The following is a 25,918-nucleotide window of genomic DNA, read 5'->3' on the forward strand; positions in this document are numbered from 1 at the left end:
GATTAGCCGGGTGTGGGGAGGTACTCTGGGGGCGGTGCTTCCCAAGTCCTGCTATGGCGGAGGCCTTCGGCCGCCTAAGCCTTCTCTTGCGGGCAATTTCTGCCAGTCCCTGGCCCCGGTGTCCTTTCTCTGGCTGGGCGAGCGCCTACTGGGGCGGGGCGGAGGAGGTGGGGTGGGGAAGAGGAGTCAGGAAGAACTGGGCCCCGACGAGGGTTACCCCGGCCTTAGCCTCATTTGAGCACTTTTGGAAGGGATTAGAGTAGGCCTTAGAGCAGCTTGGTGTACAGTTGCCCCAAGTGGGCACCAGTTAATAAAGAAATGGATCTTGGCAGTCTCAAGTGCCTACTTAAAGGGTGGGGGAAGGGAACTATTTCTCGGAAGAGGTGCTGATGGGCCTTTTCAGATGGTGAGGCTTCTGCTTACATCTTTTTTACATTTTTGCTGTTTGGGACCTAACTGCTACTTTCTCTAGTCGTAGCATATGACTTGCTTGAAGCTGTTGGAATAGTTACTGCATATTGCATACCCATCCTTGTAGCTAAAACGGCAACAAAACGCAGTGTTGTCTAATATTGGACAAGACTCTATTGTGAGTTAGAAAGAAGAGACTTTCTGCTTGTGAACTCCTTTCTCTGATATTTTCTGTTTTGTGGTAAGTTAGGCTTGGTGTAAGTTGATAACCACATCTCAGTGAACCATATGCGTCAGATTTTGCATTTTTGAGCTTTAGAAAATCAAAAATCTTCATTTGTTTGGGGGAAAAAACCTCACTTGTCCTGAGGAATCAGGGATATGGCCGAAGAATAAAAATGAAGCTTGATTTAGTGCAACTTTTAGAAAACCTGGAAGGAAACATATATGAGCAGCAAGTTACTTACTATTGCCTCTTGCTTGTCAGTCATCATTTCTTTTTTAACATAAATTGGTTGGCTAAATATTCATTGACAAATTAGAAGTATGTCACTGTCAACTCGTTGACTTTCTATTATTAACAGATTTTTATAGTATTATAAGTAACAGTTTTAAAAATTGAATCATCTATTCAGGCACTGTTTGAATACAGCGTTTTGCATAATAGAAAAATGTCTGATACCTAGTGCCATTACTAAATAGTGGAAGTCTTAAATTTTTAATATAGAGAACGCAGTCTTAAGAAGGAAGTTGAGGATTGTAGAAGATAATTTTTTTTTTGTTTGAAACAGAGTCTCGCTGTGTCTCCCAGGCTGGAGTTCAATGGTGCAGTCTCAGCTCACTGCAACCTCCGCCTGCCGGATTCATGCAGTTCTCCTGCCTCAGCTTCCCCGGTAGCTGGTACTACAGGCGTGCGCCACCATGCTCAGCTAATTTTTTGTATTTTTAGTAGAGACGGGTTTCACCATGCTGGCCAGGCTGGTCTCGAACTCCTGACCTCGTGATCCGCCCGCCTCGTCCTCGCAAAGTGCTGAATTACAGGCGTCAGCCACCGCGCCGGGCCTGTAGAAGATGCACGTGTAAGACAAATCTGATTAGGTAAGAAAAAATAAAAAGACAAAACAAGCCTGCCACCCAGAGACCTACACCAAAATATCAACTGTAGTTATTGTTCTAGACCTTTGGATAGCTACTAATATGGTTCCACATTAATAACAGTGGAACCGTACTGTATGTTCTGTGTTTTCAGTGGAAAAACATTATTACAAAAATCCTCTGAACAACCTTCTGTCAAGTAAGTTTTTCGAGAACTTACATGATTATCGATCCAAACTGATTTATTTAATCAGTCTGTGATTTGCCTTCCTTTTTATTTTCTAGTTTCTGGCTTTTATAAACATCGTTTAAAATATTATTATAGGTCAGTCTTTCAGTGTTCTTACTTTCTTGGGATAAAGTGAATTGCTGAGTCAAAAGAATTTGCTCATTTTCAATGTGTTTGATACATACTACCACATTGCTTTCGGAAAAGTTATGCTAGTTTTCCCAACCAGTGTTTGATGGGCAAAAAAAACCTGGTGAAATTGAACTTTCGTTTATTGGGCTTGGTATTTCTTTTTTAAATTGCCCCTCGCTTTTTGCTCATTTTACCCTCTCTTGCCCATTGCCCCTCTTTGGGATATTTATCTCTTACTGGTTTGTAAGACTTCTTTCTATTAACAGAGGTTGGAAATAGCAGTTATCTAGGTTTTTAATGTTGGTTTGATAAACACTGAATTTTACTTAGTTTGCATTAGAGAGCTTACTGTTAATTCTTAAAAATTTAAATTCCCTGTTTCCAATTCTAATTTTCAGTATGAATCAGGTAAGATACATTGGCAGGTGAAAAAGTTTGAAATGTAAAAAGATCACCAAATTAATTTAGTGTTTCCTTGGGAATTTGATTACTTTTTCTGGGAGAGGAGTTCTGGGCAACAGCATAAATACTGTTATTTGTGGATATCTACAGGTTAGGTTTGGTCTTCAAATAAGTCAACTTTATTTTTCTTTCAGAAAACTCTTGGTTTTCTGGCTTTCTATACTTTCCCGGTTAACATTTAAATAAAAGACCAAATATATTTAATTTGGTCTTTTATTTAAATCCTTTGTGGCTACCTAGCTTGCCTTTTCAGCTTTTAAGGAAAAAAAAAAAATCTGAGTTTTTTGTTTTGTTTTGTTTTGTTTGGAGACAGTCTTGCTCTGTCACCCAGGCTGGAGTGCAGTGGCCTGATCTCAGCTTACTGCAACCTCCACTTCTCAGGTTCAAGAGATTACCCTTGCCTCAGTCTTCCCCGCCCCAGCCGCCTCCCACCCTGGTATCTGGGATTACAGGCACCTGCCGCCAGGCCCAGCTGATTTTTGTGTTACGAGGTTTCGCCATGTTGGTCATGCTGGTCCCGAACTCCTGGCCTCAAGTGATCTGTCCTTCTTGGCCTCCCTAAGTGCTGGGATTACAGGTGTGAGCCACCATGCCTGGCCAGGGTTTTTTTTTTTTTTTTTGAGACAGAGTTTCACTTTGCTGCCCAGGCTGGAGTGCAGTGGCGTGATCTTGGCTCACTACAACCTCTGCCTCCTGAGTTCAAGCAATCCTCCTGCCTCAGCCTCCCAAGTAGCTGGGATTACAGGTGTGCACCACCACACCCAGCTAATTTTTGTATTTTTTAGTAGAGAGGGGGTTTCACCACGTTGCCCAGGCCGATCTTGAACTCCTGACTCCAGGTTATCCACACAACTCGGCCTCCCAAAGTGCTGAGATTACAGTCATGAGCCACCGTGCCCAGCCTAAAAAGTGGTTTTCTAATGTAACTGCATAAGTAGCTAGGTAAATTATTAAATGAACCCTGTTCAATTCTGCAGTTGGGAGTATTTAAACTTGCCATTTTGTATTTCCACAACAGTGTCCAGCAGATGTTGATTGTGCTTTCTAAGTATGCCAGGCACTATGTTAAGCAGAGGATATGCTTCTTGCCTAAGGAGCATATAGGGATAGGAAATATGGAGGTCCTTGGACTCCACTTCCAGAGATTCCTACTCATAAACGAAGTCTGGGGTGGAACGTGAGCGTCTCTGTATTTTAGACTTCTAGTGATAGTTAATCCACTGTCACGATTTTGACTCAGGCAGAGTGAGTGAGAAGAGCAGCAGCTCTTAGGAGCACAGATTGGGTATACCTAATCAAAATATCCGAAATGCTCTGAAATCACTTTGTTTTGTTGCCTAGGCTGAAGTGCAATGGCAAGATCATAGCTCACTGCAACCTCCAACTCCTGAGCTAAAGTGGTTTCTCCTGCCTCAGGCTCCTGAGTAGCTAGGACTATAGGTGTGTGGCACCACACCTGGCTAATTTTTTTTCTTTTTTGTAGAGACACAGGGTCTTGTTTTGTTGCCCAGGCCAGTCTCAAACTCCTGGCCTCAAGCGCTCCTCGAACCTCAGCCTCTCTAAGTGGTAGGCCTGGAAATCCAAAACTTTTTGAGCACTGATGTGATGTTCAAAGGAAATTCTCATTGCAGCATTTCGGATTTCGGATTGTCAGATTAGGGATGCTGATTGTAAGTATAATTAAATATTCCAAATCTGAGAAACTTGTGATAGTCAACCTGTACCATATTTAGAGTGTGTGCCGAGAGGAATATGGACCTGGGACTGTTGAATGTGAGTGGTCAGAGAGGAGGTATAAAAAACAGTGGATAGGTATCTTGCTTTTATAAGATCTATTATGCTAAATAACTTTTTTTTTTTTTTGAGACAGAGTTTTGCTCTGTTGCCAGGCTAGAGAGCCGTGGTGGTGCGACATTGGCTCAGTGCAACTTCTGCCTCCCGGGTTCAAGCGATTCTCCTGTCTCAGCCTCCCGGGAAACTGGGACTACAGGCACATGCCACTACGCCCAGCTAATTTTTGTATTTTTAGTAGAGACTGGGTTTCACCATGTTGGCCAGATGGTCTCAATCTCTTGACCTCATGATCTGCCTGCCTTGGCCTCCCAAAGTGCTGGGATTACAGGTGTGAGCCACCGTGCCCAGCCAAATAACTCATTAAAATATTTAAGTCTTACTGAAGAAATTTTCTGTTGGCTGTTGGTTTGAAAGATTTATTTCACCTATTTAAGAGATTTAATTAAAGAACCTCAAAGTTGAGATTGCAAGCCTAAACTAAGGAAGACAGTGTACCATTCTAGCATATTATTTACTGGTTGGGGAGTCAGTTATAGCCCTGGTTTTTTCTTTGTCTAGTTAGTATCTCAGAACCTTCAATTTTTTTTTTTTTTTTTTTTTTTTTTTGAGTCTTGCTGTGTCACCCAGACTGGAGTGCAGTGGCCCAATCTCGGCTCACTGCAACCTCCACTTCCAGGGTTCAAGTGATTCTCCTGCTTCAGCCTCTCAAGTAACTGGGATTACAGGCACTCACCACCACACCAAGCTAATTTTTGTATTTTAGACAAGGTTTCACCATGTTGGCCAGGCTGGTGTCGAACTCCTGACCTCAAATGATCCACCCACCTTGGCCTCCCAAAGTGTTGGGATTACAGGCGTGAGCCATGGTGCCCAGCCAAACTTTTTTTTTTTAAGATGGAGTTTCTGTCTTGTTGCCCAGGCTGGAGTGCAATGGCGTGATCTCAGCTCACCTCTGCCTCCCAGGTTGAAGCGATTCTCCTGCCTCAGCCTCCTGAGTAGCTAGGATTACAGGCATATGTCACCACGCCCAGCTAATTTTGTATTTTTAGTAGAGATGGGGTTTCTCCATGTTGGTCAGGCTGGTCTCAAACTCCCGACCTCGGGTGATCTGCCCGCCTCGACCTCCCAAAGTGCTGGGATCACAGTGAGCCACGCTGCCCGGCGTTGTTTTGTTTTTAATCTGGGACTGAAAATGAGGGAGTTGAATTACTGGATTGGTCCTTTTTTACATTAAGGGTTTTGTTTGTTTAACATTTTAAAAACCTCAGTTAATTGGAGATGTTCATTTTTTCCAAGAAATTGAATTCAGGTGTGCATATCATAGTTAAATTCATAAATTGGGAGAAGAGGAAGAGGATGTACAAGCCTGTGCATGGTGTGTGCAGGCACACGTGTTTTGAAGTTACTGAAGTGTTTGGTACGGTTTAGATTTATTCCTCTTGGACTATATTTTCCCAGCTTTATCTCCTTGAACTGTAAGTTTAAATTACACTGACTTGTTGAATTGCTATGGCAGTAGTCCTATGAATCAAACTCTGGGGATGGGATCTGGCTGTTTTAACAAGTCTTCTAGGTGATGGTGATGCAAGCTAAAGTTTGAGAACTGCTGATGTAGTTGAAATTTAACAGTAGTGTTTCTCTGTGTGTTATGTGTAGTGATAGATTACTACAGAGGTGGGTTAATGAGGCAAGGTAAATTGTTTAAGAAACTAATAATAGGGGGCCAGGCACGGTGGCTCATGCCTATAATCCCAGCCCTTTGGGAGGCTGAGCCACGCAGATCACTTGAGGTTAGGAGGTTGAGACCAGCCTGGCCAATATGGTGATAACCTAGCTGGGTGTGGTGGTGCGTGCCTGTAATCCCAGCTGCTTGGGAGACTGAGACAGGAGAATTGCTTGAACCTGGGAAGTGGAGGCTGCAGTGAGCTGAGATCACGCCACTGCACTCCAGCCTGGGTGATGGAGGGAGACTCTGCTTCAAAACAAAAACAAAAACAAAAAACAGTAATGAGAAAATTTCCAGAACCTCGGCAACACTAGGCTAATCGATAAGGTTGGAAGGTGTTTGTCATCGTAGTTGCTGTCCTTCAGCTAAGGTGGTGTTTATTCAGTATTTTCCCTTTCCTTTCCTTTCCTTTTTTTTTTTTTATTTGGAGACAGTCTCTCTCTCACCCAGGCTGGAGTGCAGTGGTGCCATTTCAGCTCACTGCACCTTCCGCCTCCTAGGTTCAAGCGGTTCTCCTGCCTCAGCCTCCCAAGTAGCTGGGATTACAGGCACCCACCACTATGCCTGGCTAATTTTGTATGTTTAGTAAAGACGGGGTTTCACCATGTTGGCCAGGCTGGTCTTGAACTCCGGACCTCAGGTGATCCACCCGCCTGGGCCTCCCAAAGTGCTGGGATTACAGGCATGAGCCACTGTGCCCGGCCAGTATTTGCAAATATACAAACCAAACTAGTGACATCTGACATTCTAGATTGGAGTTCTTTTTTTTTTTTTTTTTTTTTTTAAGACGGAGTCTTGCTCTGTCGCCCAGGCTGGAGTGCCGTGGCTGGATTTCAGCTCACTGCAAACTCCACCTCCCGGGTTTACACCATTCTCCTGCCTCAGCCTCCCGAGCAGCTGGGACTACAGGCGCCCGCCACCTTGCCCGGCTAGTTTTTTGTATTTTTTAGTAGAGACAGGGTTTCACCGGGTTAGCCAGGATGGTCTGGATCTCCTGACCTCATGATCCACCTGTCCCGGCCTCCCAAAGTGCTGGGATTACAGGCTTGAGCCACTGCGCCCAGCCGATTGGAGTTCTTGATTTCCCTTCCACTCCTAGATTTTTTTTTAATGTAGAACATTGAGTTTTCTAATTTATTAGTATGCTAGAAGAGATATAAAGTCCTGGATAGATATAAAGTCCTGTTTAAAGGAATATGAGAAGACTTATTCTTAAGGAGTTGACAGTCTCTTAGAGTTAAAACCAAGCTGTTAGGTTAGTAAGTAATTTAAGTAAGTGGATAGTAATAGGTATTCATGGAAGAGACACCTGTAGGTGTTGTCAAAGATGGCTAGGATTTGGGTGGATAAAAAAGAGGAAGTCAGTCTAAGGAATTGAATGAGGTGAGAATGAGGAGAATTTTTGAGTAATGAAGTCAGCTAAAGTAGAATGGAGTTTTAAAATGCTGAATAATAATGTAGAACCTGGGAGATTAAAGACTATGATGAAAGGTAAGCAGAAGTCATCAGATTAGATTCCTTTCTTTTGGGGTTGACCTGTGGTAACTATATAGATTAGTTATCTTTTGCCTTATGTTACCCCAAAACTTAACGGCTTAAAACAACAAGGATCTATTATATCATAGTTTCTGTGAGTTACAATTCTGGATGCAGCCTACCTGGGGGCCTCTGGCTTATGGTCTCTTACAAGGCTGCAGCCAAGTTGACAGCTGGGTAGCAGTTCTCTCTCTCTCTCTCTCTCTCTTTTTTTTTTTTTTTTGAGGATAGAGGCTTGCTCTGGTGCCCAGGCTGGAGTGCAATGGCATAATCTCAGCTCATTGCAACCCTCAGCCTCCTGAGTAACTGGGACTACAGGTGTGCACCACCACGTCCCAGCTTACTTTTTTGTGTGTGTGGGTTTTTTTTGGTAGAGACTGGTATTTTTTTGTTTTGCTATGTCACTGAGGCTGCTCTTGAACACCTTAGTTCAAGGGATCTGCCTGCCTTAGCCTCCTGAAATACTAGGATTACAGGCATGAGCCACCGTATCTGACCTAGGTAGCAGTTCTCAAGGCTTGACTGGGAAAGCTTCCCCTTCCAAGCTCACTCATTTGGCTGTGACCAGGCCAGATTTTCACTGGCTGGTTGTTGCCCAGAGATACTAGTTCCTTGCCATGTGGGCCTCTGCATAAAGTGGCTGACAACACAGTAGTTTGTTTCCTCCAGAGTGAGGGATCTGAGAGAGAAGGCCCATATAATGGAAGCCACAGTCTTTTTATAACTAAATCTCAGAAGTAACGTCGCATCACTTTGCAATATTTTATTTACTATAAGTGAATAATTAAATCCAGCCCATATGCAAGTGGAGGGGATTATACAAAGATGTGAAGACCAGGAGGCAGGGGTCTTTGGGGGCCATCTTAGAGGCCGGCTGTTTGTTTCTCTCTCTCTCTGTTAAGAGGTAAATTACAGCTATTGTATAATGCCTTTCTATCCAATCTTTTTATATAGTATTGCGAGAACATAGTGTGTTGGATTTTTTATTTTGGGTTAACCATAAACTATTTACATTTGTCTTTGCAAAGCATATCTGTAAATGATAAACATTCCTAATAACCTTTCAGTGGCTTAAGTTTAAAATAGCTTGTAGTCTCAGAATTGGTAGGAATTTGAGAGTCTCCAGTTTACTGAATTTTTTTTTTTTTTTTTTTAAACTCTAGCTACATAATGGAATCACCTGGGGATTTTTTTCATTACTCTTTTTTAAATAGAAAATTGTAGATTCGCGGCCGGGCACGGTGGCTTACGCCTGTAATCTTAACACTTTGGGAGGCCGAGGCAGGCGGGTCACCTGAAGTCAGGAGTTCGAGACCAGCCTGGCCAACATGGTGAAACCCTGTCTCTACTAAAAAAAAAATACAAAAATTAGCTGGGCGTGGTGGTGGGTGCCTGTAATCCCAGCTAGTCGGGAGGTTCAATCACTTGAACCCAGGAGGCAGAGGTTGCAGTGAGCTGAGATTGTGCCATTGCACTCCAGCCTGGACATCAAGAGCAAAACTCCATCACAAAAAAAAAAAAAAAAATTGTAGATTCACATGCAGTTGCAAGAAATAATGCAAAAATCCCACCTATTTTTTCCAAAAAAAATTTTATTTCCCTAGGTTATTTGGGAAGAGGTGTGGTATTTGATTATATGAGTAAATTCTTTAGTGGTGATTTGTGAGATTTTGGTGTACCCATCATCTGAGCAGTATACACTGAACCCAGTTTGTAGTGTTTTATTTCTCACCCGCTTCTCACCTTTTCCCCCCGAGTCCCCAGAGTTCATTATATCAATCTTATGCCTTTGCATCCTGATAGCTTAGCTCCCACTTAGGAGTGAGAACATACAATGTTTGGTTTTCTGTTCTTGATTTACTTCTCTTAGAATAGTAGTCTCCAATCCCATCCAGGTTGCTGCAAATGCCATTAGCCTATTCCCTTTTATGGCTGAGTAGTATTCCATCTCACACACACACACACACACACACACCAGTTTCTTTATCCACTTGTTGATTGATGGGCATTTGGGCTGGTTCCCCATTTTTGAAATTGCGAATTGTACTGCTCTAAACGGCATGTGCAAGTATCTTTTTCGTATAATGACTTTTCCTCTGGGTAGATACCCAGTAGTGTGATTGCTGAATTAAATAGTAGTTCTACTTTTAGTTCTTTAAGGCATCTCCACACTGTTTTCCATAGTGATTGTACTAGTTTACATTCCCACCAGCAGTGTAGAAGTGTTCCATTTTCACCACATCCATGACAACATCTATTATTTTTTAATTTTTTGATTATGACCATTCTTGGTGGGACTAAAGTGGTATTGCATTGAATCCCACATATTCTTTACCGATTTTTCTGCAATAGTAACATCTTATAAAAACAGTGTCTTGCAAAACATCTTGCACAGTATCACAATGAGGATAATGACATTGATGTGATCTAGTGATCTTACTCAGATTTTCTTACCTCGGGATTTTTAAAAATGCAGGCACCCAGGCCCTACCGCATACCAAGTAGGTGGGTCTCTGGGGGGTTTGGGCCAGGCATTGCCATTAAACAAGAATCTTTCCTGGATTGTTTTAATGCACAGCCAGGGTTGAGAGCTCCTGTTTTTGTAAGAAATCTTTCTAAAACACTGCCGTCTGTGCTTAACTACAAGTAAATAACAGTGAGCGATTTTGTGATGCATCTCAATCCAGTGTTTGCCTATTGATTTTTTTAATGGAAATAAAATCTACTTCCATATTAGCTTTCACTCATTGTTCTTAGTACTGGTAGCACCCTGAATGGTTTTGTTTTTTATATAACTATCATTTTGGAATCCTGAAGGAAAAATTTTTTTTCCTAAGGTTAATCACCTCTCCTTTCCTCAGTCATTCCTTTTAGGTAATCACTGTCTTTCTTATAATAGGCATAGTATCATAGGCCATAACTTTGCTAAATTATTGACTATATACACGACTCATCCTTTGATCTTGACACTATATTACTATATAACTGTATAAATAGCTTAATTGTTTTCATTAAATGATGGGATAAATAGAACAATGAGAATTTATTTAGGCTGACATTACTGGGCAAGATAGTAATCAGGCTGCTTCTAAACCTGGAGTGACTGGATCCTTTGGGGCCCACGGAGATGGTAGTAGTGGTGATCCTTGCATTATTTTCTGTGTTTTAAAAAGCCTCATGTTTTTGTTTTTTTTGTTGTTGTTGTTTGTTTGTTTTGAGACCGAGTCTTGCTCAGTTGCCCAGGCTGGAGTGCAGTGGTGGTGCGTTCTCAGCTCCCTGCAAGCTCCGCCTCCTGGGTTCACACCATTCTCCTGCCTCAGCCTCCCGAGTAGCTGGGACTGCAGGCACCCGCCACCAGGCCCTGCTAATTGTTTTGTATTTTTAGTAGAGACGGGATTTCACTGTGTTAGCCAGGATGGTCTGGATCTCCTTACATTGTGATCCACCCTCCTTGGCCTCCGAAAGTGCTGGGATTACAGGTGTGAGCCACCGTGTCTGGCCCCCGCCTCATGTATATTTTTTTAAAAAGCTGTCGAGCAACTTTTATAGAGTCAGTAGATTTCTATAATCACTTATAATTTAAGTTTCTCTCTAAATTTTTAATTTTTTTTTCCTAAATTGTCATTCACCTAGTGATAGGTGGTCATCTGGTTTCCCCTTATCTGCAGTTTCAATTTTCAAGGTTTCAGTTACCTGAGGTGTGTAGCAGTCTGAAAATATTAAATAGAAAATTTCAGAAAGAAACAATTTGTAAGTTTTAAATTGTACACCATTCTGAGTAGTGTGATTAAATCGCTCACCATCCCACCCAGGACATGAATCATCCCTTTATCCAGTATATAGCAGTATATAGACTACCTACCTGCTTCTACTGGCCTCGGCTGGTCACTTAACTGTTATCAGATTGAAAAAACATAGCATGTATAAGTTCGGTATTATCTGCACTTCCAAGTTTCCACTGAGGGTCTTGGGACATGTTCCCTGAGGATGAAGGAGACTGCTGTAGTGTCTCATTTGATGCAGCTTGGGGTATAGTTGATGCCCAATTAGTTGATGGACAGTATGCTATCTCAGAAGGTGGCTTAAAAAATTCTTACTGCTCTAACATCTGCTCTGACAAATCAGCTTTCCAGAGCCCTATTTTTGTTTGTTTGTTTGTTTTCATTTTTAAAAATCACTTTTTTTTTTTGAGACAGAGTCTGTCGCCCAGGCTGGAGTGCAGTGGCATGATCTTGGCTCACTGTAACCTCTGCCTCCTGGGTTCAAGTGATTCTCGTGCCTCAGCCTCCCAAGTAGCTGAGATTACAGGCATGCATCACCACACCTGGCTAATTTTTGTATTTTTTGGTAGAGACAGGGTTTCACCGTGTTGGCCAGACTGGTCTCGAACTCCTGACTTCAGGTGATCCACCCTCCTCAGCCTCCCAAAGTGCTGAGATTACAGGCATGAACCACTGTGTCCAGCCTGACAATTTTGGTTTTAAGGCCAAAAGTTTGAAGATTTAAATGAAAAATGCCAAATATTCGGGAATTTTCTCCTGTTATTTTTTTTTTGTATGTAAATACTGTTCTGTAGTATTGTTCTTTCCTTTTTTGCTCTGTTCCACTTAAAAGTGTCAGAAGTGCTCTTACAATACATTTTGGCAAAAAACAGAGCAGGTAATGAAGTATTAGGTAACATTTTCTTGTTACTGAGACATTTGCTTAGACAATGCTAAGAATAACTATCATCCTAGACACTTATCCCCAGGCTTACTTTGCCATTGCCTTTGAAACTGTCATACTTATAACTCAAGATATTAACTGACTCATTACCTGGTAATATGTCCTCTCTCCTAATCACAGTTGTACAGTGTTTTTAGGGATAAAGTGTAAACTAGAAACCGAGAAGTATTACCTGATTCTTAGCTTGTATTTGTAAGTAAAAGCTACTAATGTGGACATTTATCTTGGAATTTGTGACATTGGTACAGACATTTATCTGAAACTTACTTGAAACTCAAATTTAATACCTTCTCTCTTTGAGGCTTTTCCTGCTTTGATTGGCTTATCTGAGAACTGTTCTTGGGTTTTGAGTCATCCTTGAATTTTTTTTCCTTCATTTTCCACATTCAATTATCCCTGATCAAGTTACCTCTGAAATTTGTTTCGTGTTGTTACTATCCTTTTTACTAACTAATCCTAGTTTAGGACCTTTTTATTTTGCCTCCTTGTCTCTAGGCTTCCAGTGTATCATTCTGTTACCAAACACAAATGTAATAGTTCTGCTAAAAAGAGACTTCCTGTCAAAAGTCTATCCTAGATTCCTTGCTGTGGCATTCATGTCTTCCCCATCTTAATATAGCTAATTTTTTTCAATCTCATCTGCTGTTGTTCCTCATCCCTTATTACTCCCAGTTGCACTGTTTGTAATTCCTTACTGTGTAACACGTATTTGTGTTTTCATGCTTTTGTTCATGCTCGTCCCTTTTCTTTTGATACCTTTTATTTCTCTCACTTTTTTCTTGAGACAGGGATTTTGCTCTATCGCTCAGGCTGGAGTGCAGTGGCACGATCATGGTTCACTACAGCCTTGAACTCCTGGGCCTAAGTGATCCTCCCACCTCAGCCTCCTGAGTAGCTGGGACTACAGTTGCTTGCCACCGCATCTGGCTAATTTTTTGTGTTATTTTTACATTTATTTTTTGTTTGTTTGTTTTGTTTTTGGTAGAGACAGAGTTTTTTGCCATGTTGCCCAGACTGATCTCGACCTCCTGGACTCAAACAATCTTCCCACCTCAGCCTCCCAAAGCGTTGGGATTACAGGCATGAGCCACCGTGCCCAGCTGTCTTTCTCTTCTTAACTGCCTGATATATTCCTACTGAGAATCTGCTCAGGCTGGCCATGGTGGCTCATCTCTTTTCAGGTTGTTCTCCTCTACCTTTCCTGTGCTTCCTTATCTATGTTCGGATAGTGCTTCATGTAGATATTTGGTATAGCCTATAAGAGGTTATGATACAGCCATCCCTATACCCAAGCCTCTAGCTATATATGAGGGTTTTGAAGGTGAAAACTAAAACTCCTTCATCTTTGTATCCATAGCAGATAGTGCACTGAGTCTCTGACAGAAGAAACTCAGTAAATATTTGTTGAAGTTTGTCCTTGCCTGGTAAATGGTTGCTTTCTCAGTTTTTCCTTGTGGTAAACCAAAGGGATCCAGACAAGATTTTCTTCTGGCATTAACAAATTATTTTATGATTTCTAGATAATGCCAAAGTGATAGTGTAAGAAGATGGCAAAGAAGAAATGTTTAAATTCCAAGAGGACAAGCTTCTTAAGGCCCCTGAATATTCAGCCTTTTAGGTGAAGCTTTATTATTTGCATATAGTTCCCTGGCACTTTATGTAAACTGACACAGTGATGATGTTAAAGACAGCTGAATCACCCAGGTACAGTGGCGCACGCCGGCAATCCCAGCACTTTGGGAGGGTAAGGCGGGAGGATTGCTTGAGCCCAGGAGTTTGAGACCAGCCTGGGCAACATAGACCTTTTCTTTACAAAAAATAAATAAAATTAGCTGGGCTTGGTGGCATGTGCCTGTAGTCAGTTACTTGGGAGGCTGAAGTGGGAGAAGAGGATTGCTGAGCTCAGGAGGTCAATCAAGGTTGTAGTAAGCCGAGATTGTGCTACTGCACTCTAGCCCTAGGAAACAGGGTGAGACCATGTCTCAAAAAAAAAAAAAAAAGAAAAAAAAAGACAGTTGAATTAGTTTAATACAGTAGTTTCAAAGTATGGTCCATAAGAACAAAACTATTTAGTAATAACTGAAAGACACTAGTTGCCTTTTAAAATGTTCTGGCATTTGTGTTGATGTTGCAGGGCAATGAGAAGGTGAAACCACTGGCACCTTAGTAGAAAAGGTATCAGTGGCACCAAACTATACTAGTAGTCACTGTGTTCTTCACCATCACTGACTCAGAGTAAAAAAATACGTTTCACTTAATCCTAAATGAAGAAGTAAAAATTACTAGTTTTCTAAGTCTTACTCCTTAAGGACACATCTTAATTGCTTGTGTGACAAAACGGGAGGTATGCATAAAGCACTTCTGCATACTGAAGTATGGTGGTCATCTCAAAATAAAAACATTTGTGTGTGCTTTTGACTTGTGAACTTATTTCGTTTCTGGACCTACCCTGGGCAGGTTTCCACAGTTGAGAATCTTAGCGTATTATTGTTACCTTAAAATTCCACACACTACCAGTTTGTCTTTTGAAATGTTATTATTATAAGATGTCAATCCTAGCTAGTATGGTTCACTTTTGTTACATGTTGGCACCTCTGTGGGTTACGGAAAGCTTTGCCCTCTAAAGCAACCAGTTGGTTTTTAGGAAAGGAAAATATTGATCTTTGTGGATAAGTAGAGTCTTGTTAAAAGCTATTTTAGAAGGCTGTCTTTGGAAAAAATCAGAAAAATCAAAAGAGCTCTGAAAAGGATGATAATAATGGAAAAGAGGCCTTTGTAGCCTTGTGAATGTAATACGTATAGTCACCACAGATTTTTCAGGGAGGCTGGGTACGGTGGCTCACGCCTGTAATCCCAGCACTTTGGGAGACTGAGGCAGGAGGATTGATTGAACCAAGGAGTTTGAGATGAGCCTGGGCAACATAGTGAGACCCCGTCTCTAGCCAGAAAAAAAAAAATGTTTTTCAGGGAATGCTGAAATGTCTCCTCCTCCTCAGAAAAAAAAAAAAAAAAAAAAAAGAGGTCTCCTTCTTTTACAAGTTAGTCACCTTACTGAGTTTATTATAGCAGGGGTTCCCAATCCCCAGGCTGTGGCCTGGTTAGGAACTGGGCTGCACAACAGTAGGCGAGCAGCCAGCGAGCATTACCACCTGAGCTCTGCCTCCTGTCAGATTGGCAACAGCATTAGATTCTCGTAGAAGTGCAAACCCTATTGTAAATTGTGCATTCGAGGGATCTAGGTTGGCACTTCTTATGAGAATCTAATGCCTGATAATCTGAGGTGGAATATTCATTGTTGTCATTGTCCGTCTCCACTCCCCTCCCCCTCCTTTTCATGGAAAAATTGTCTTCCATGAAACCAGTCCCCTAGTGCCAAAAAGTTGGGGACCACTGTACTGTAGTCTCAAAAATGTTCATATTTGGCCTAAATCTATAGTCTGAGGAAGCATATCAAATCTTTATCATTCATGACAAGCAGGGGTGGGAGAGGAAGCAGGGATAGGAGTGGTTATGTGGGCAGCCAATAGGATAGGAAACTTAAAAGGAATCTACTTAGCCAAACATGTTTTGAGCCTTTGAGTCCCAATAACTAAACAGTGCGGATTAGGATAAAAGATTTGTTCACACCTGTAATCCCAGCACTTTGGGAGGCTGAGGTAGGTGGATCTTGAGGTCAGGAGTTCAAGACCAGCCTGGCCAACATGGTGAAACCCCGTCTCTACTAAAAGTACAAAAATTACAGGCGGGCTCCTGTAATCCTAGCTACTCGGGAAGCTGAGGCAGGAGAATTGCTTGAACCTGGGAGGCAGAGGTTGCAGTGAGCCGAGATCGTGCCACTGTACTCCAACCTGGATGACAGCAAGACTCTTGTCTCGAAAAAGATAGAAAAGATTAGCATGATAGATCAGGCTTTTCATAATTTACCCCTATCTACCTTAGCTGCCATTTCCTTATGCTTACTTGTATTATAGCATAATAATCATATTCCCTGTGGAAATTTTCTGTATGCTTTTGTAAGGTTTTTTTCCTTTGCTTCAAATGCTTTCCCTCTACCCCCCTCATAAACCCATTCATACTTAACGACCCACTGTAAACATTGTTTCTTCTTTGAATCTTTCCCTGTGAGCCTCAGAATTTTGTATATACTTTTATAATAAAAAGCTCTTATCTCATTTATTCCCTTACTAAATAGACTCTGAAATTCTTGGTGATTTGATCAGTATATTAATTTTGGTATTTCCATTGTACCCACAAAGTTCCTGGAACATAGCTGATAGACATTGAAAAGTTATATATGAATGGATTTTCTGATTGATTTTATTATTGATAAAAATAATTCTTGGTACTATCCCTATTTTTTTCCTTTGTGAATGGTTCACATTTCTCTTCTACCGAATTCACTGAATTAACACTTCCCTTATTCTCTAACATAACTACTCTTTGCTCTTAACCAGTTATCTTATGGAACTTTAGTTATCAAAACTGTTATGTGAAATAGGTGACATTTTTACTATTTTGTGATTAAGGAATTAGAGGTGTAGAGGAATTAAATAACCAGCTTTTCATAGCTGGAGTTGGAACTCAGTATTTTATATCATTAAATATACACAAACGTGTGAATGTTACTGTTGTGTGTGCTGGGTATTTTCTGTTTGCCTCTGCAGAACTCTTCTATCGTTTTCCATCCTGCTGTGCTCCAGAAGACAGACTTATACAGGCTGAGTCAGTGGGCTCTGACTTGTTACTTCATTGCTGTGGCCTCTGAATCCAAATAAATGATAAAAAGAGTGGAATAGAGTCAGAAGTCTACTACATACCCCATTTAAGACTTTACAGCTGGCCGGGCGCGGTGGCTCAAGCCTGTAATCCCAGCACTTTGGGAGGCCGAGACGGGCGGATCACGAGGTCAGGAGATCGAGACTATCCTGGCTAACACAGTGAAACCCCGTCTCTACTAAAAAATACAAAAAAACTAGCCGGGCGAGGTGGCGGGCACCTGTAGTCCCAGCTACTCGGGAGGCTGAGGCAGGAGAATGGTGTAAACCCGGGAGGCGGAGCTTGCAGTGAGCTAAGATCTGGCCACTGCACTCCAGCCTGGGTGACAGAGCGAGACTCCGTCTCCAAAAAAAAAAAAAAAAAGACTTTACAGCTTACATATATACCATCCTCAAGAAAATATCAAGTCAAAATTGCTGTTAAAACATTTACTGTTTTCTACTCTAGCATTTAAAAACACACAGTTTAATAAAAAATAATTCTACTCTACCAAAGTAATAGAATACATATATATTACATAAAATTTGTTCATGATTTATGTATGAAGTTACAAACTTAGACTAGTGGTCCACAAAACCCAGCATTCTTCTGAAAGAAGTACCAAGAGATTCTGGAAGAATAGCACTGTGAAACTGTTATGGAGGTGCACTAGATAACAAATGCTTGTTTTAAAGGGAAAACGGCCAGTTTATATTGCTCAGTAATAAGAAAATAGTTCTTTAGTAAAGTTCTCAGGTGAGCTTATTACTAATGCCATTTAACTTCAAATGTGGGAAAATATGTTTACTTTTTAACCTACTCTTCACCACCTCTTATGAAGGGGAAAACTTAGGGAGTGAGGCTCAAATTACTAGTCATTTAATTTGGAAATGTTCCTTTGAAAAGAACGTATGTACAAAATTTTAGTCACTGTTTTGTTACAGAATTTTTAAATGTAATAATTACATTTCATTGGCTCTAAAAATGTCTGGTTTTAATAATAATCTCTAATTGTATTGCATTAATATAATAGCTGGGTCCTTAGGATATATGATAATGTATGAGGCTTGATTATAATGTTGCATTCTACCCAGCTATAAAGCCAAAGTGGTGAAAATAGGACTTTTAAATATACAGAAGTTTTCTAGTCAACCTTAGGAATGAAAGTATAATATTAAGCAATATTTGAAGATTTAAGGAAACAGTAAGCTTGCCTAATCTTTGATTCATACCACAGTAAACACAGTTTTTGATTCACGTAGAGTCAAATTAACAAGGTTGGAAAGATCCTAACAGTTATCCTAGCCAACCACATATCAAGTACTACCTCCCTGGTAAGTTGTCCTATAGACTATTCTTAAGTGTCTCCTGTGGCTAAACCTTCACAGCCACTTCCAGAAGTGAGCACACTTAATATTTGAACAGCTCTGATTTAGAGTTCTTTCATACTCTGATTTTGTCTTCCTGTAGCTTTTTACCTGAACCTATCTGGTTCTAATCCTTCTCATGATAGCCATTCTATAATTTTAAAGATTTATTGAACATACTGGAGACTAGCAATGCAGTAACCTAATCCAGACTAACATTTTTTTTGGGGGGTCAGAACCCAGAATAAAGCTGCTGCTTATTCTGGGTTTACTTCTTAGGGATTGTTGATTAGAAAGATTATTCTTCACTGGTATTTTGGATTGAGGCCTGTGCATGTCTGTTGAGGCAAAGTTACATAAGGTAGAACACTACAGCAGCACATGTACACCGTGTTCAATTAAATAAATACCAGGCAGATCTGTTCATACCCTCATTGTAGATACTGAAGGGTTGGTGGGTTTTGCAGTAACAAATTAATAAGTAATTCATCTTTTTTTTTTTTTTTTTTTTTTTTTTTGAGACGGAGTCTCACTCTGTCACCCAGGCTGGAGTGCAGTGGCGCAATCTCGACTCACTGCACGCTCCGCCTCCCGGGTTTATGCCATTCTCCTGCCTCAGCCTCCCGAGTAGCTGGGACTACAGGCGTCAGCCACCGCGCTCGGCTAATTTTTTTTTTTGTATTTTTAGTAGAGATGGGGTTTCACCATGTTAGCCAGGATAATCTTGATCTCCTGACCTTGTGATCCGCCCATCTCGGCCTCCCAAAGTACTGGGATTACAGGCATGAGCCACCACACCTGGCCAAGTAATTCATCTTGATGTTACTATTTTATTAATAGTTTTGAGTTCTGTATATTTCCTCCAACTCAGAATTTATAAAAATAAAAGCACTTTCTAGACAGTTACCTAGTTAGCTCTGAATAAAATGTTTTGTAGTACCCTTTTAAAGATTCTAGATCATTTTAAGCAAAGAATATTGAAATTACGTTGCAAACTTATCTTTGTGAATCAGGTTTTTCTTCATTCTATGTACAAAACAAAATATAGAAATAAGTTGTATACTGAGCTCTTCTCCATAACCTCAGATTTTTTTTTTTTTAAAGTTAAAACAGTCTTAGTGTGCTAAGAGTGACTGTTTATAAACTTTTTAAAAGGATTCCAAATTTTTTTATTGTTTGACTGTGCATACATGTATTTTCTTGGCTCAAATTCAAAAAGCACAAAAGATTTAAAAAACCCATACATCTACCTTTATACCTCAACTACCTGGTTCCTTCCCTCACAGTATTGTTGATGTCTTAATGCTTTTCTCGTAAATGCAGAACCCTTCCCCAACCTGATTTTTATATTTCTTATAAGATCCTAAATATATTATAGTTACTTTATAAATTTCTGAGGTTAGTGGGTCCCTAAAAGTAATGCTTCAGTGTAATTGGGAACCATTTGTAAATTGAGTACTTGATTTATTTTTGTCAGTTGAGATTTCTTTAGCTGCCACACTGCTGGGGGAATACAGATAATGGACAACTCTTTAAGAAATAATCTATAAATAAAGTACAATGTGATGATATGTTTCACAGTAGAAGCATAAGGTCGAGAAGGAGTATTTAATGCTGTTCTCTGGGAGGACTGACTTGCTGGTAGGAATGGAAGGAAGCTGAATCTTGAAAAACGAATAGTAGCTTACTAGGCAGATGGGGTTAGAGGTGGCATTCCAGACCAAGGAGGAAAAGGAATGGAAGAAGTTCTGGTATGTTGAATGAACAATAAGGAATTGAATATTGCTGAAATTACTGGGAAGTAGAGTGGTAGGAGGTGATGCTAGACAGGCAGTGTGATCAGTTTATGAAAGCCTTTAGCATAGTGAGTGCTATTGCGATGGACTTAATTCACTAGGACTATATGAAACAACTTTAAACTTTTAAATTAATAAGGGATTAGAGTTTAAAAGGCCGCTCTGTTGGTACTACAGGAAATAAATGAGAACAGGGTGAGATTAGGAAACTGGGAGAGTAGTAGTGAGTAATCCATTAGAATAACTTGTGAAAGAAATGGGTTAGCAAGGCTGGAATGGAGGAGAGAAGGCATTCAAGATACAAGTGAGAAATGATGAATTATTAGGAGAAAAAAAAAACTTGGTGATTAAGTCTTTGGTATCATTTAGAACCACATTCAGTTCCAGCTTTGCCTTTTACCAGCTCTGTGACTTCGTATGTAATATGATTTTAATACATTCTGTTTCATCATCTGTGAGTATTGTGATTGTATAGTTAAAGCTTTAAGCAACTTTCATTTAACTGACTTGGTGAATAGTTAATAGTTGCTCTCCATTTACTCAGTAAAACAGACCTGGGCAGTGTTCATGACAGGCTCTCAGCTTGTAGGCCTAAGTGGCAAAATTAACCAGTCACGATAGCTCTCATACTGTGTGATATCATTTATACAAAATGTCCTGAATTGGCAAATCTATAGAGATAGAAAGTAGATCAGTGGTTGTCAGAGGCTGAGTGGGAGAAATGGGGAGTGACTGCTAATGAGTATAGGGTTTCTTCGTGGGGTGATGAAATGTTCTAAAATTAATGGTTGACACAACTATGTCACAACTCTGTGAATATAATCAAAACCACTGAACTACTTTTGAGAGTTAATTTCATGGTATATCTCAAGTTGTCACAGAAAAAAAATCTAATTCAATTTTCCCCATCTGTCCAATATGTCTTTTATAGTTTTTCTTCTTTAGGTCAAAGATCATGGATTGCATTTGGTTATTATGTCTCTTTATTTGCCCATGTTCTTGATGGGTTAAAATAGTAAAGAATATACAGATGGTTAGATCTCCTATACACGAAAGAATATACAAATGGTTAGATCTCCTATAAACAAAAGTTTCCTGAAACTTCCTTAAATGTGTAGCATGGATCTAGTTTATTTTAGATGCATGCAAAATAAAACATTTGATTAAATTAAAATTGCTCTTTCATGATTGTAAGCTCTTGGTGAAGGCAGATCAGACAGGGTATTTGGGTTAATGTCGGTTAAAAAATTCTGTGTCAAAGCACAGTATTTATACTGGCTTGAGCTAGAATTTTGAGACATTGTTTTAAGGTTTGTTTTTTAAAAATAGCTTTTAGAAGCTTCTTGAGATGTAACTATATATGATATATAAACTATGATATACAAATATGTATATTATACAAAAATATATCCTACAATTTTTTTCCTAAAGAGACACTGTTTTTCTGTCACCCAGGCTGGAGTGCAGTGGTGTGATCACAGCTCACTGCAGCGTTCAACTCCTGGGCTCGAGCAGTCCTTCCGCCTCAGCCTCCTGAGCAGCTGGGACTACAGGCACACACCACCCCACCTAATTTAAAAAAAATTTTTTTTAGAGATGGGGTCTGTTGCCTAGGCTGGTCTCAAACTCCTGGCTTCAAGCAGTCCTCCCACCTCAGACTACCAAAGTGTTGGGATTACAAGCTTGAGCCACTGTGCAGTTTTTTTTCTTTTGTTTTTTTTTTTTTTTTGAGACGGGGTCTCGCTCTGTCGCCCAGGCTGGAGTGCATCGGCCGGATCTCAGCTCACTGCAAGCTCCGCCTCCCGGGTTCACGCCATTCTCCTGCCTCAGCCTCCCAAGTAGCTGGGACTACAGGCGCCCGCCACCTTGCCCGGCTAGTGTTTTGTATTTTTTTTTTTAGTAGAGACGGGGTTTCACCAGGTTAGCCAGGATGGTCTCGATCTCCTGACCTTGTGATCCGCCCATCTCGGCCTCCCAAAGTGCTGGGATTACAGGCTTGAGCCACCGCGCCCGGCCGCAGTTTTGTATATAAATGTCTTACTGTTATAGCTTGGTAATTGACCTAAATAATACTGTTACATATTGTTTTAAGCCCCCAAAATTGTCTTACCTAGATGTGGTGCTAGCAACTGTTTTTATAAAGGCAGGAGTATAGAATGGCAAAATGCTGAAATACAAACATAAAAGCACACGGACCTTAGTGTCACAGTAGAAACTTCCTGTTTGCAATAATTACCATTTTAATTTTGGTGCAGAAAGCCTTCTATGGATGTGATAGTTTATATACCAAAGAGCAATCTCTATTTGAAGAAACTGTGTGGCCTGGTTACAGAAGTGTCTGCTGTATCTGTAACTGTCACTGGTATTAAAAATACTGATTTATTTTGCCTGTTGTGATAATCAAGAATAACTTATTTGGATATGTGCATGAGATGGTTGCAAATACCAAGTTCAGGTATTTTACTATAGAATATAGATAGATGTGTTTTCTTCTGGTTTTCCCCACCCCTTTATATACCTTGATTTTAATTTTTATCAAGTGTGTCTCTTTGGCCTTTGCCGCTGTGGCCCATTGATCTGTCCATCTGTCTGTTACAGTGCATATTGGGTACTTCCAGAAGTATGAATTCAGTGATGCAAAGGACAGGCGGGCTGCAGCAGCAAAGGTAGGACAGAATCATTCCAAAGACAAGTCATTAAAGGACCATTAAACACACATACACACAGACATTGGCAACCAGTACCTCATTATTTAAGGGCACATCATTTATCCTATAAATCTTTATGGGAAAGCTTGTTCTGACATGACAAATGTGACGTACTTGTAAAGGGCACAATTTTATTATTATGTTTTAAACCAGAAGCCTACTTGGCACTTAGGCAACAAAGTAAATGGCATTTGCCGCTGTCTTTAAGATGCGGAATAATAGAAGAGATAATTAAATGGAGGAAATAAATGGTATTAATTTGATTCATGGAGCTGGCTGATTTTCAGAAACTATGATAAAGGATCCTATTTTGTAAACTGGGAGGAGAAACAGAGAAGATAGATTGAGCTATGTGTGTATATTAATGTGTTAATGTTTATATTCCTGATTCTGTAATATTTTGATGAAAATAATCTAAATCTTCCAGTTATTTTGCTTACTTCCATGAGGATGATTAAGAAATTCTATTTAAATATTTGTACCATTTACTTAAGTATTTGTATCAATTTACTTGCTAAATGATAGCAGTTATAATAGCAATTTCTGGCTTAAAAAAAATAACAGGGTTAGGATGGAAGGGCAGTAGCATTTTTACACTGAATCCTAAAACATCAGTTACAGGCAAGTTTTAAGACTTAATCATACATTGCAAACACTTGAAGATGAAATGGAAGGCCTATAAGGTTGAGTGTTAGGTTGCATGTGTCATTCTAGTATTGGCTGAAAAGCGAGTGCTATAGGTATAGTGGAATGATGCACATATTTGCATCATTTTCTATGCTGTTATGCTTCTGAAGAGGCTGTGTTTTCCTGAATGGGTTAGTAGAGTGCTTCTCAAGGCTTCCCAAATGAAGTCAGATAAAAATGTGTATTTGTTCTTCCAGTGAAGATCGCTGGGTTTTCAAATCAGCAATCTTAGCTGTAAAACCTAGGATCTTACCACAGCCTAAATTCTGACTCAAATGCTGATGTTAGTTAATACTTTTATAAATTCCATATACTATATTGAGGAGATCTAGTTTCTTGAATGTGGAAGTGAAGCTTCATAATATACCATGATAGGAATGTTTCAAATCAATAGTGTTAAAATGTTTTGAATTTTTTAAGATTTTTTTTCAGCTGGTCTTGGAAACTTTCAGTTATCTGTTTTTGAGTCTACTGGAGGTATTTAGCACCTTCTCCCAAATGTATTTAGGTATTTAATGCTCCACTAAATAGATCACAAAAGGGGAGTCTTAAGGAGGTGAAGATGTGAACTTCTTGACTAGATCTAAATCACTGCTCAGAAAGATTTGACTTTTTAAAATGGTGCTTTCTTATGTCAGTAGACTTTAATCTGCAACCAAAATGTTTTGTTTTAAAATAAAAATGAGGCACATTTGTGCTTTTTCACTTCCGCTCCAATTCCACCTTATTCTGCAAGTTGCTATTTTTTCCTTCAGCAGTAGGAAATTTTAAATCTATAGATTTAAAAATTGTATGGTATTTTCTAAGATAACCATATCAGTTTATCAGTTTTCCTATTGTTGGACATCTAATTCACTTCATATTTGTGTCTTCCCTTCCCTTAGAGAGTTTTTGTAAAGAAGGCTGAATGTTTTCAAAAGTTATGTTTATGTTTACATGTGTGTGAACTACCATTTTCTGTATACCCTTGCTGACAACAATTAAGAATCTTGGTCTGGCATGGTGGCTCACGCTTGTAATCCCCGCACTTTGGGAGGCTGAGGCGGTGGATCATCCGAGGTCAGGAGTTCGATACCAGCCTGACCAACATGACGAAACCCTATCTCTACTAAAAATACAAAATTAGCCAGGTGTGGTGGCACAAGCCTGTAAATCCCAGCTACCTGGGAGGCTGAGGCAGGAGAATGGCTTGAACCCAGGAGGCGGAGGTTGCCGGGAGCCAACCTCCAGCCTGGGCAACAAGAGTGAGACTCCGTCTCAAAAAAAAAAAACAAAGAATTTAAATTTTTATTAATCAGGTAAAGAAAATATTAGTTGTTTTAATTTACATTTTTCTGAATTGCCTTTTTATATCCTTTGCACCTTTTCATAATTTTTTTTTTGTTGTTTTTTGAGACGAAGTCTCGCTCTGTCACCCAGGCTAGAGTGCAGTGGTGTGATCTCGGCTCACTGTGACCTCTGCCTCCCAGGTTCAAGCCATTCTCCCGCTTCAGCCTCCTGAGTAGCTGGGAGGCGCATGCCACCATACTTGGCTAATTTTTGTATTTTTAGTAGAGATGGGGTTTCACCATATTGGTCAGGCTGGCCTCGAACTTCTGATCTCAAGTGATCCACCTGCCTCGGCCTCCCAAAGTGTTGGTGTGAGCCACTGTGCCCAGCTAGTAATGGTGTTTAATGTATATAATTATCGTAGCTCTTTCTCCAGTCTGTTATTTGAAAGAAAAAAAAAGCAGTACATGCATGTGGTAGCAAATATCAATGTTATGTCTTATAATGATAACATTTATAGCTTTAATATGTCTGTTCCTTTTGACATTATGTCTTTCCTTTTTTTCTTCCATCCTGGAGAACCCCACTTTATGCCCGCTATAGTTATGTTATCAAAATACTTTTGTCTTGTGATTATAGCCAAATCTTATTATTTTGCTTATAGCTTGATTTTTGAAGTGACACTATTGAATGCTTGTTTTTATGGTTTATAAATATCAGTGACCTTCCAAGTAGTTTGTTAAGATTACTGTTACTTTTTGTTTTTAACAGGTCTAATTTCAAATGCTGTGAACCTTCCAAAGAACAGTGCTCTGGTGGCAAGATGGTTAGGGTTTATTTATACTCCTTGGAGCCCTTCATTCTGCTCTTGTGATCAGGATGACTTTCCCTCTAAGCCTCTTACATATAGCTCTCAACCATGGACTTTGCATCACTCTTCTCCTGTGTTGGAGCCTCTGATTCTTAGATACATAACACTTTCTTAGGCTGTTACTTACTGTGGCTCTGATAATGTGCTTAATTTTCCTTCAAACTTGATTGCTAGATTGTCTAGGTTGGAAACTCTAGATTGGAATGTTTATGCAAGACATTGCCTTCTGCATTCACTGTTGGTGATAAGACTGATAGTAGTTTGGTTGTCATTTCAATTTTTTTTTTTTTTTTGAGACGGAGTCTCACTCTGTCGCCCAGGCTGGAGTGCAGTGGCCGGATCTCGGCTCACTGCA

General features: G+C 40.1%; 1 protein-coding gene across 1 annotated transcript in view; it reads left to right on the forward strand.

The window, feature by feature from the left end:
* The window catches only part of ARIH1 (ariadne RBR E3 ubiquitin protein ligase 1), a 148,283-nt gene that overhangs the window by 1,279 nt on the left and 121,086 nt on the right, over positions 1 to 25,918 (forward strand). Inside the window, 1 exon segment of the mRNA XM_011978612.1 lies at positions 22,627 to 22,694. Coding sequence (XP_011834002.1) covers positions 22,627 to 22,694 — 68 coding nt within the window.

This window comes from Mandrillus leucophaeus, unplaced genomic scaffold (genome assembly GCF_000951045.1).
Source record: "Mandrillus leucophaeus isolate KB7577 unplaced genomic scaffold, Mleu.le_1.0 Scaffold197, whole genome shotgun sequence".
Taxonomy (NCBI): domain Eukaryota; kingdom Metazoa; phylum Chordata; class Mammalia; order Primates; family Cercopithecidae; genus Mandrillus; species Mandrillus leucophaeus.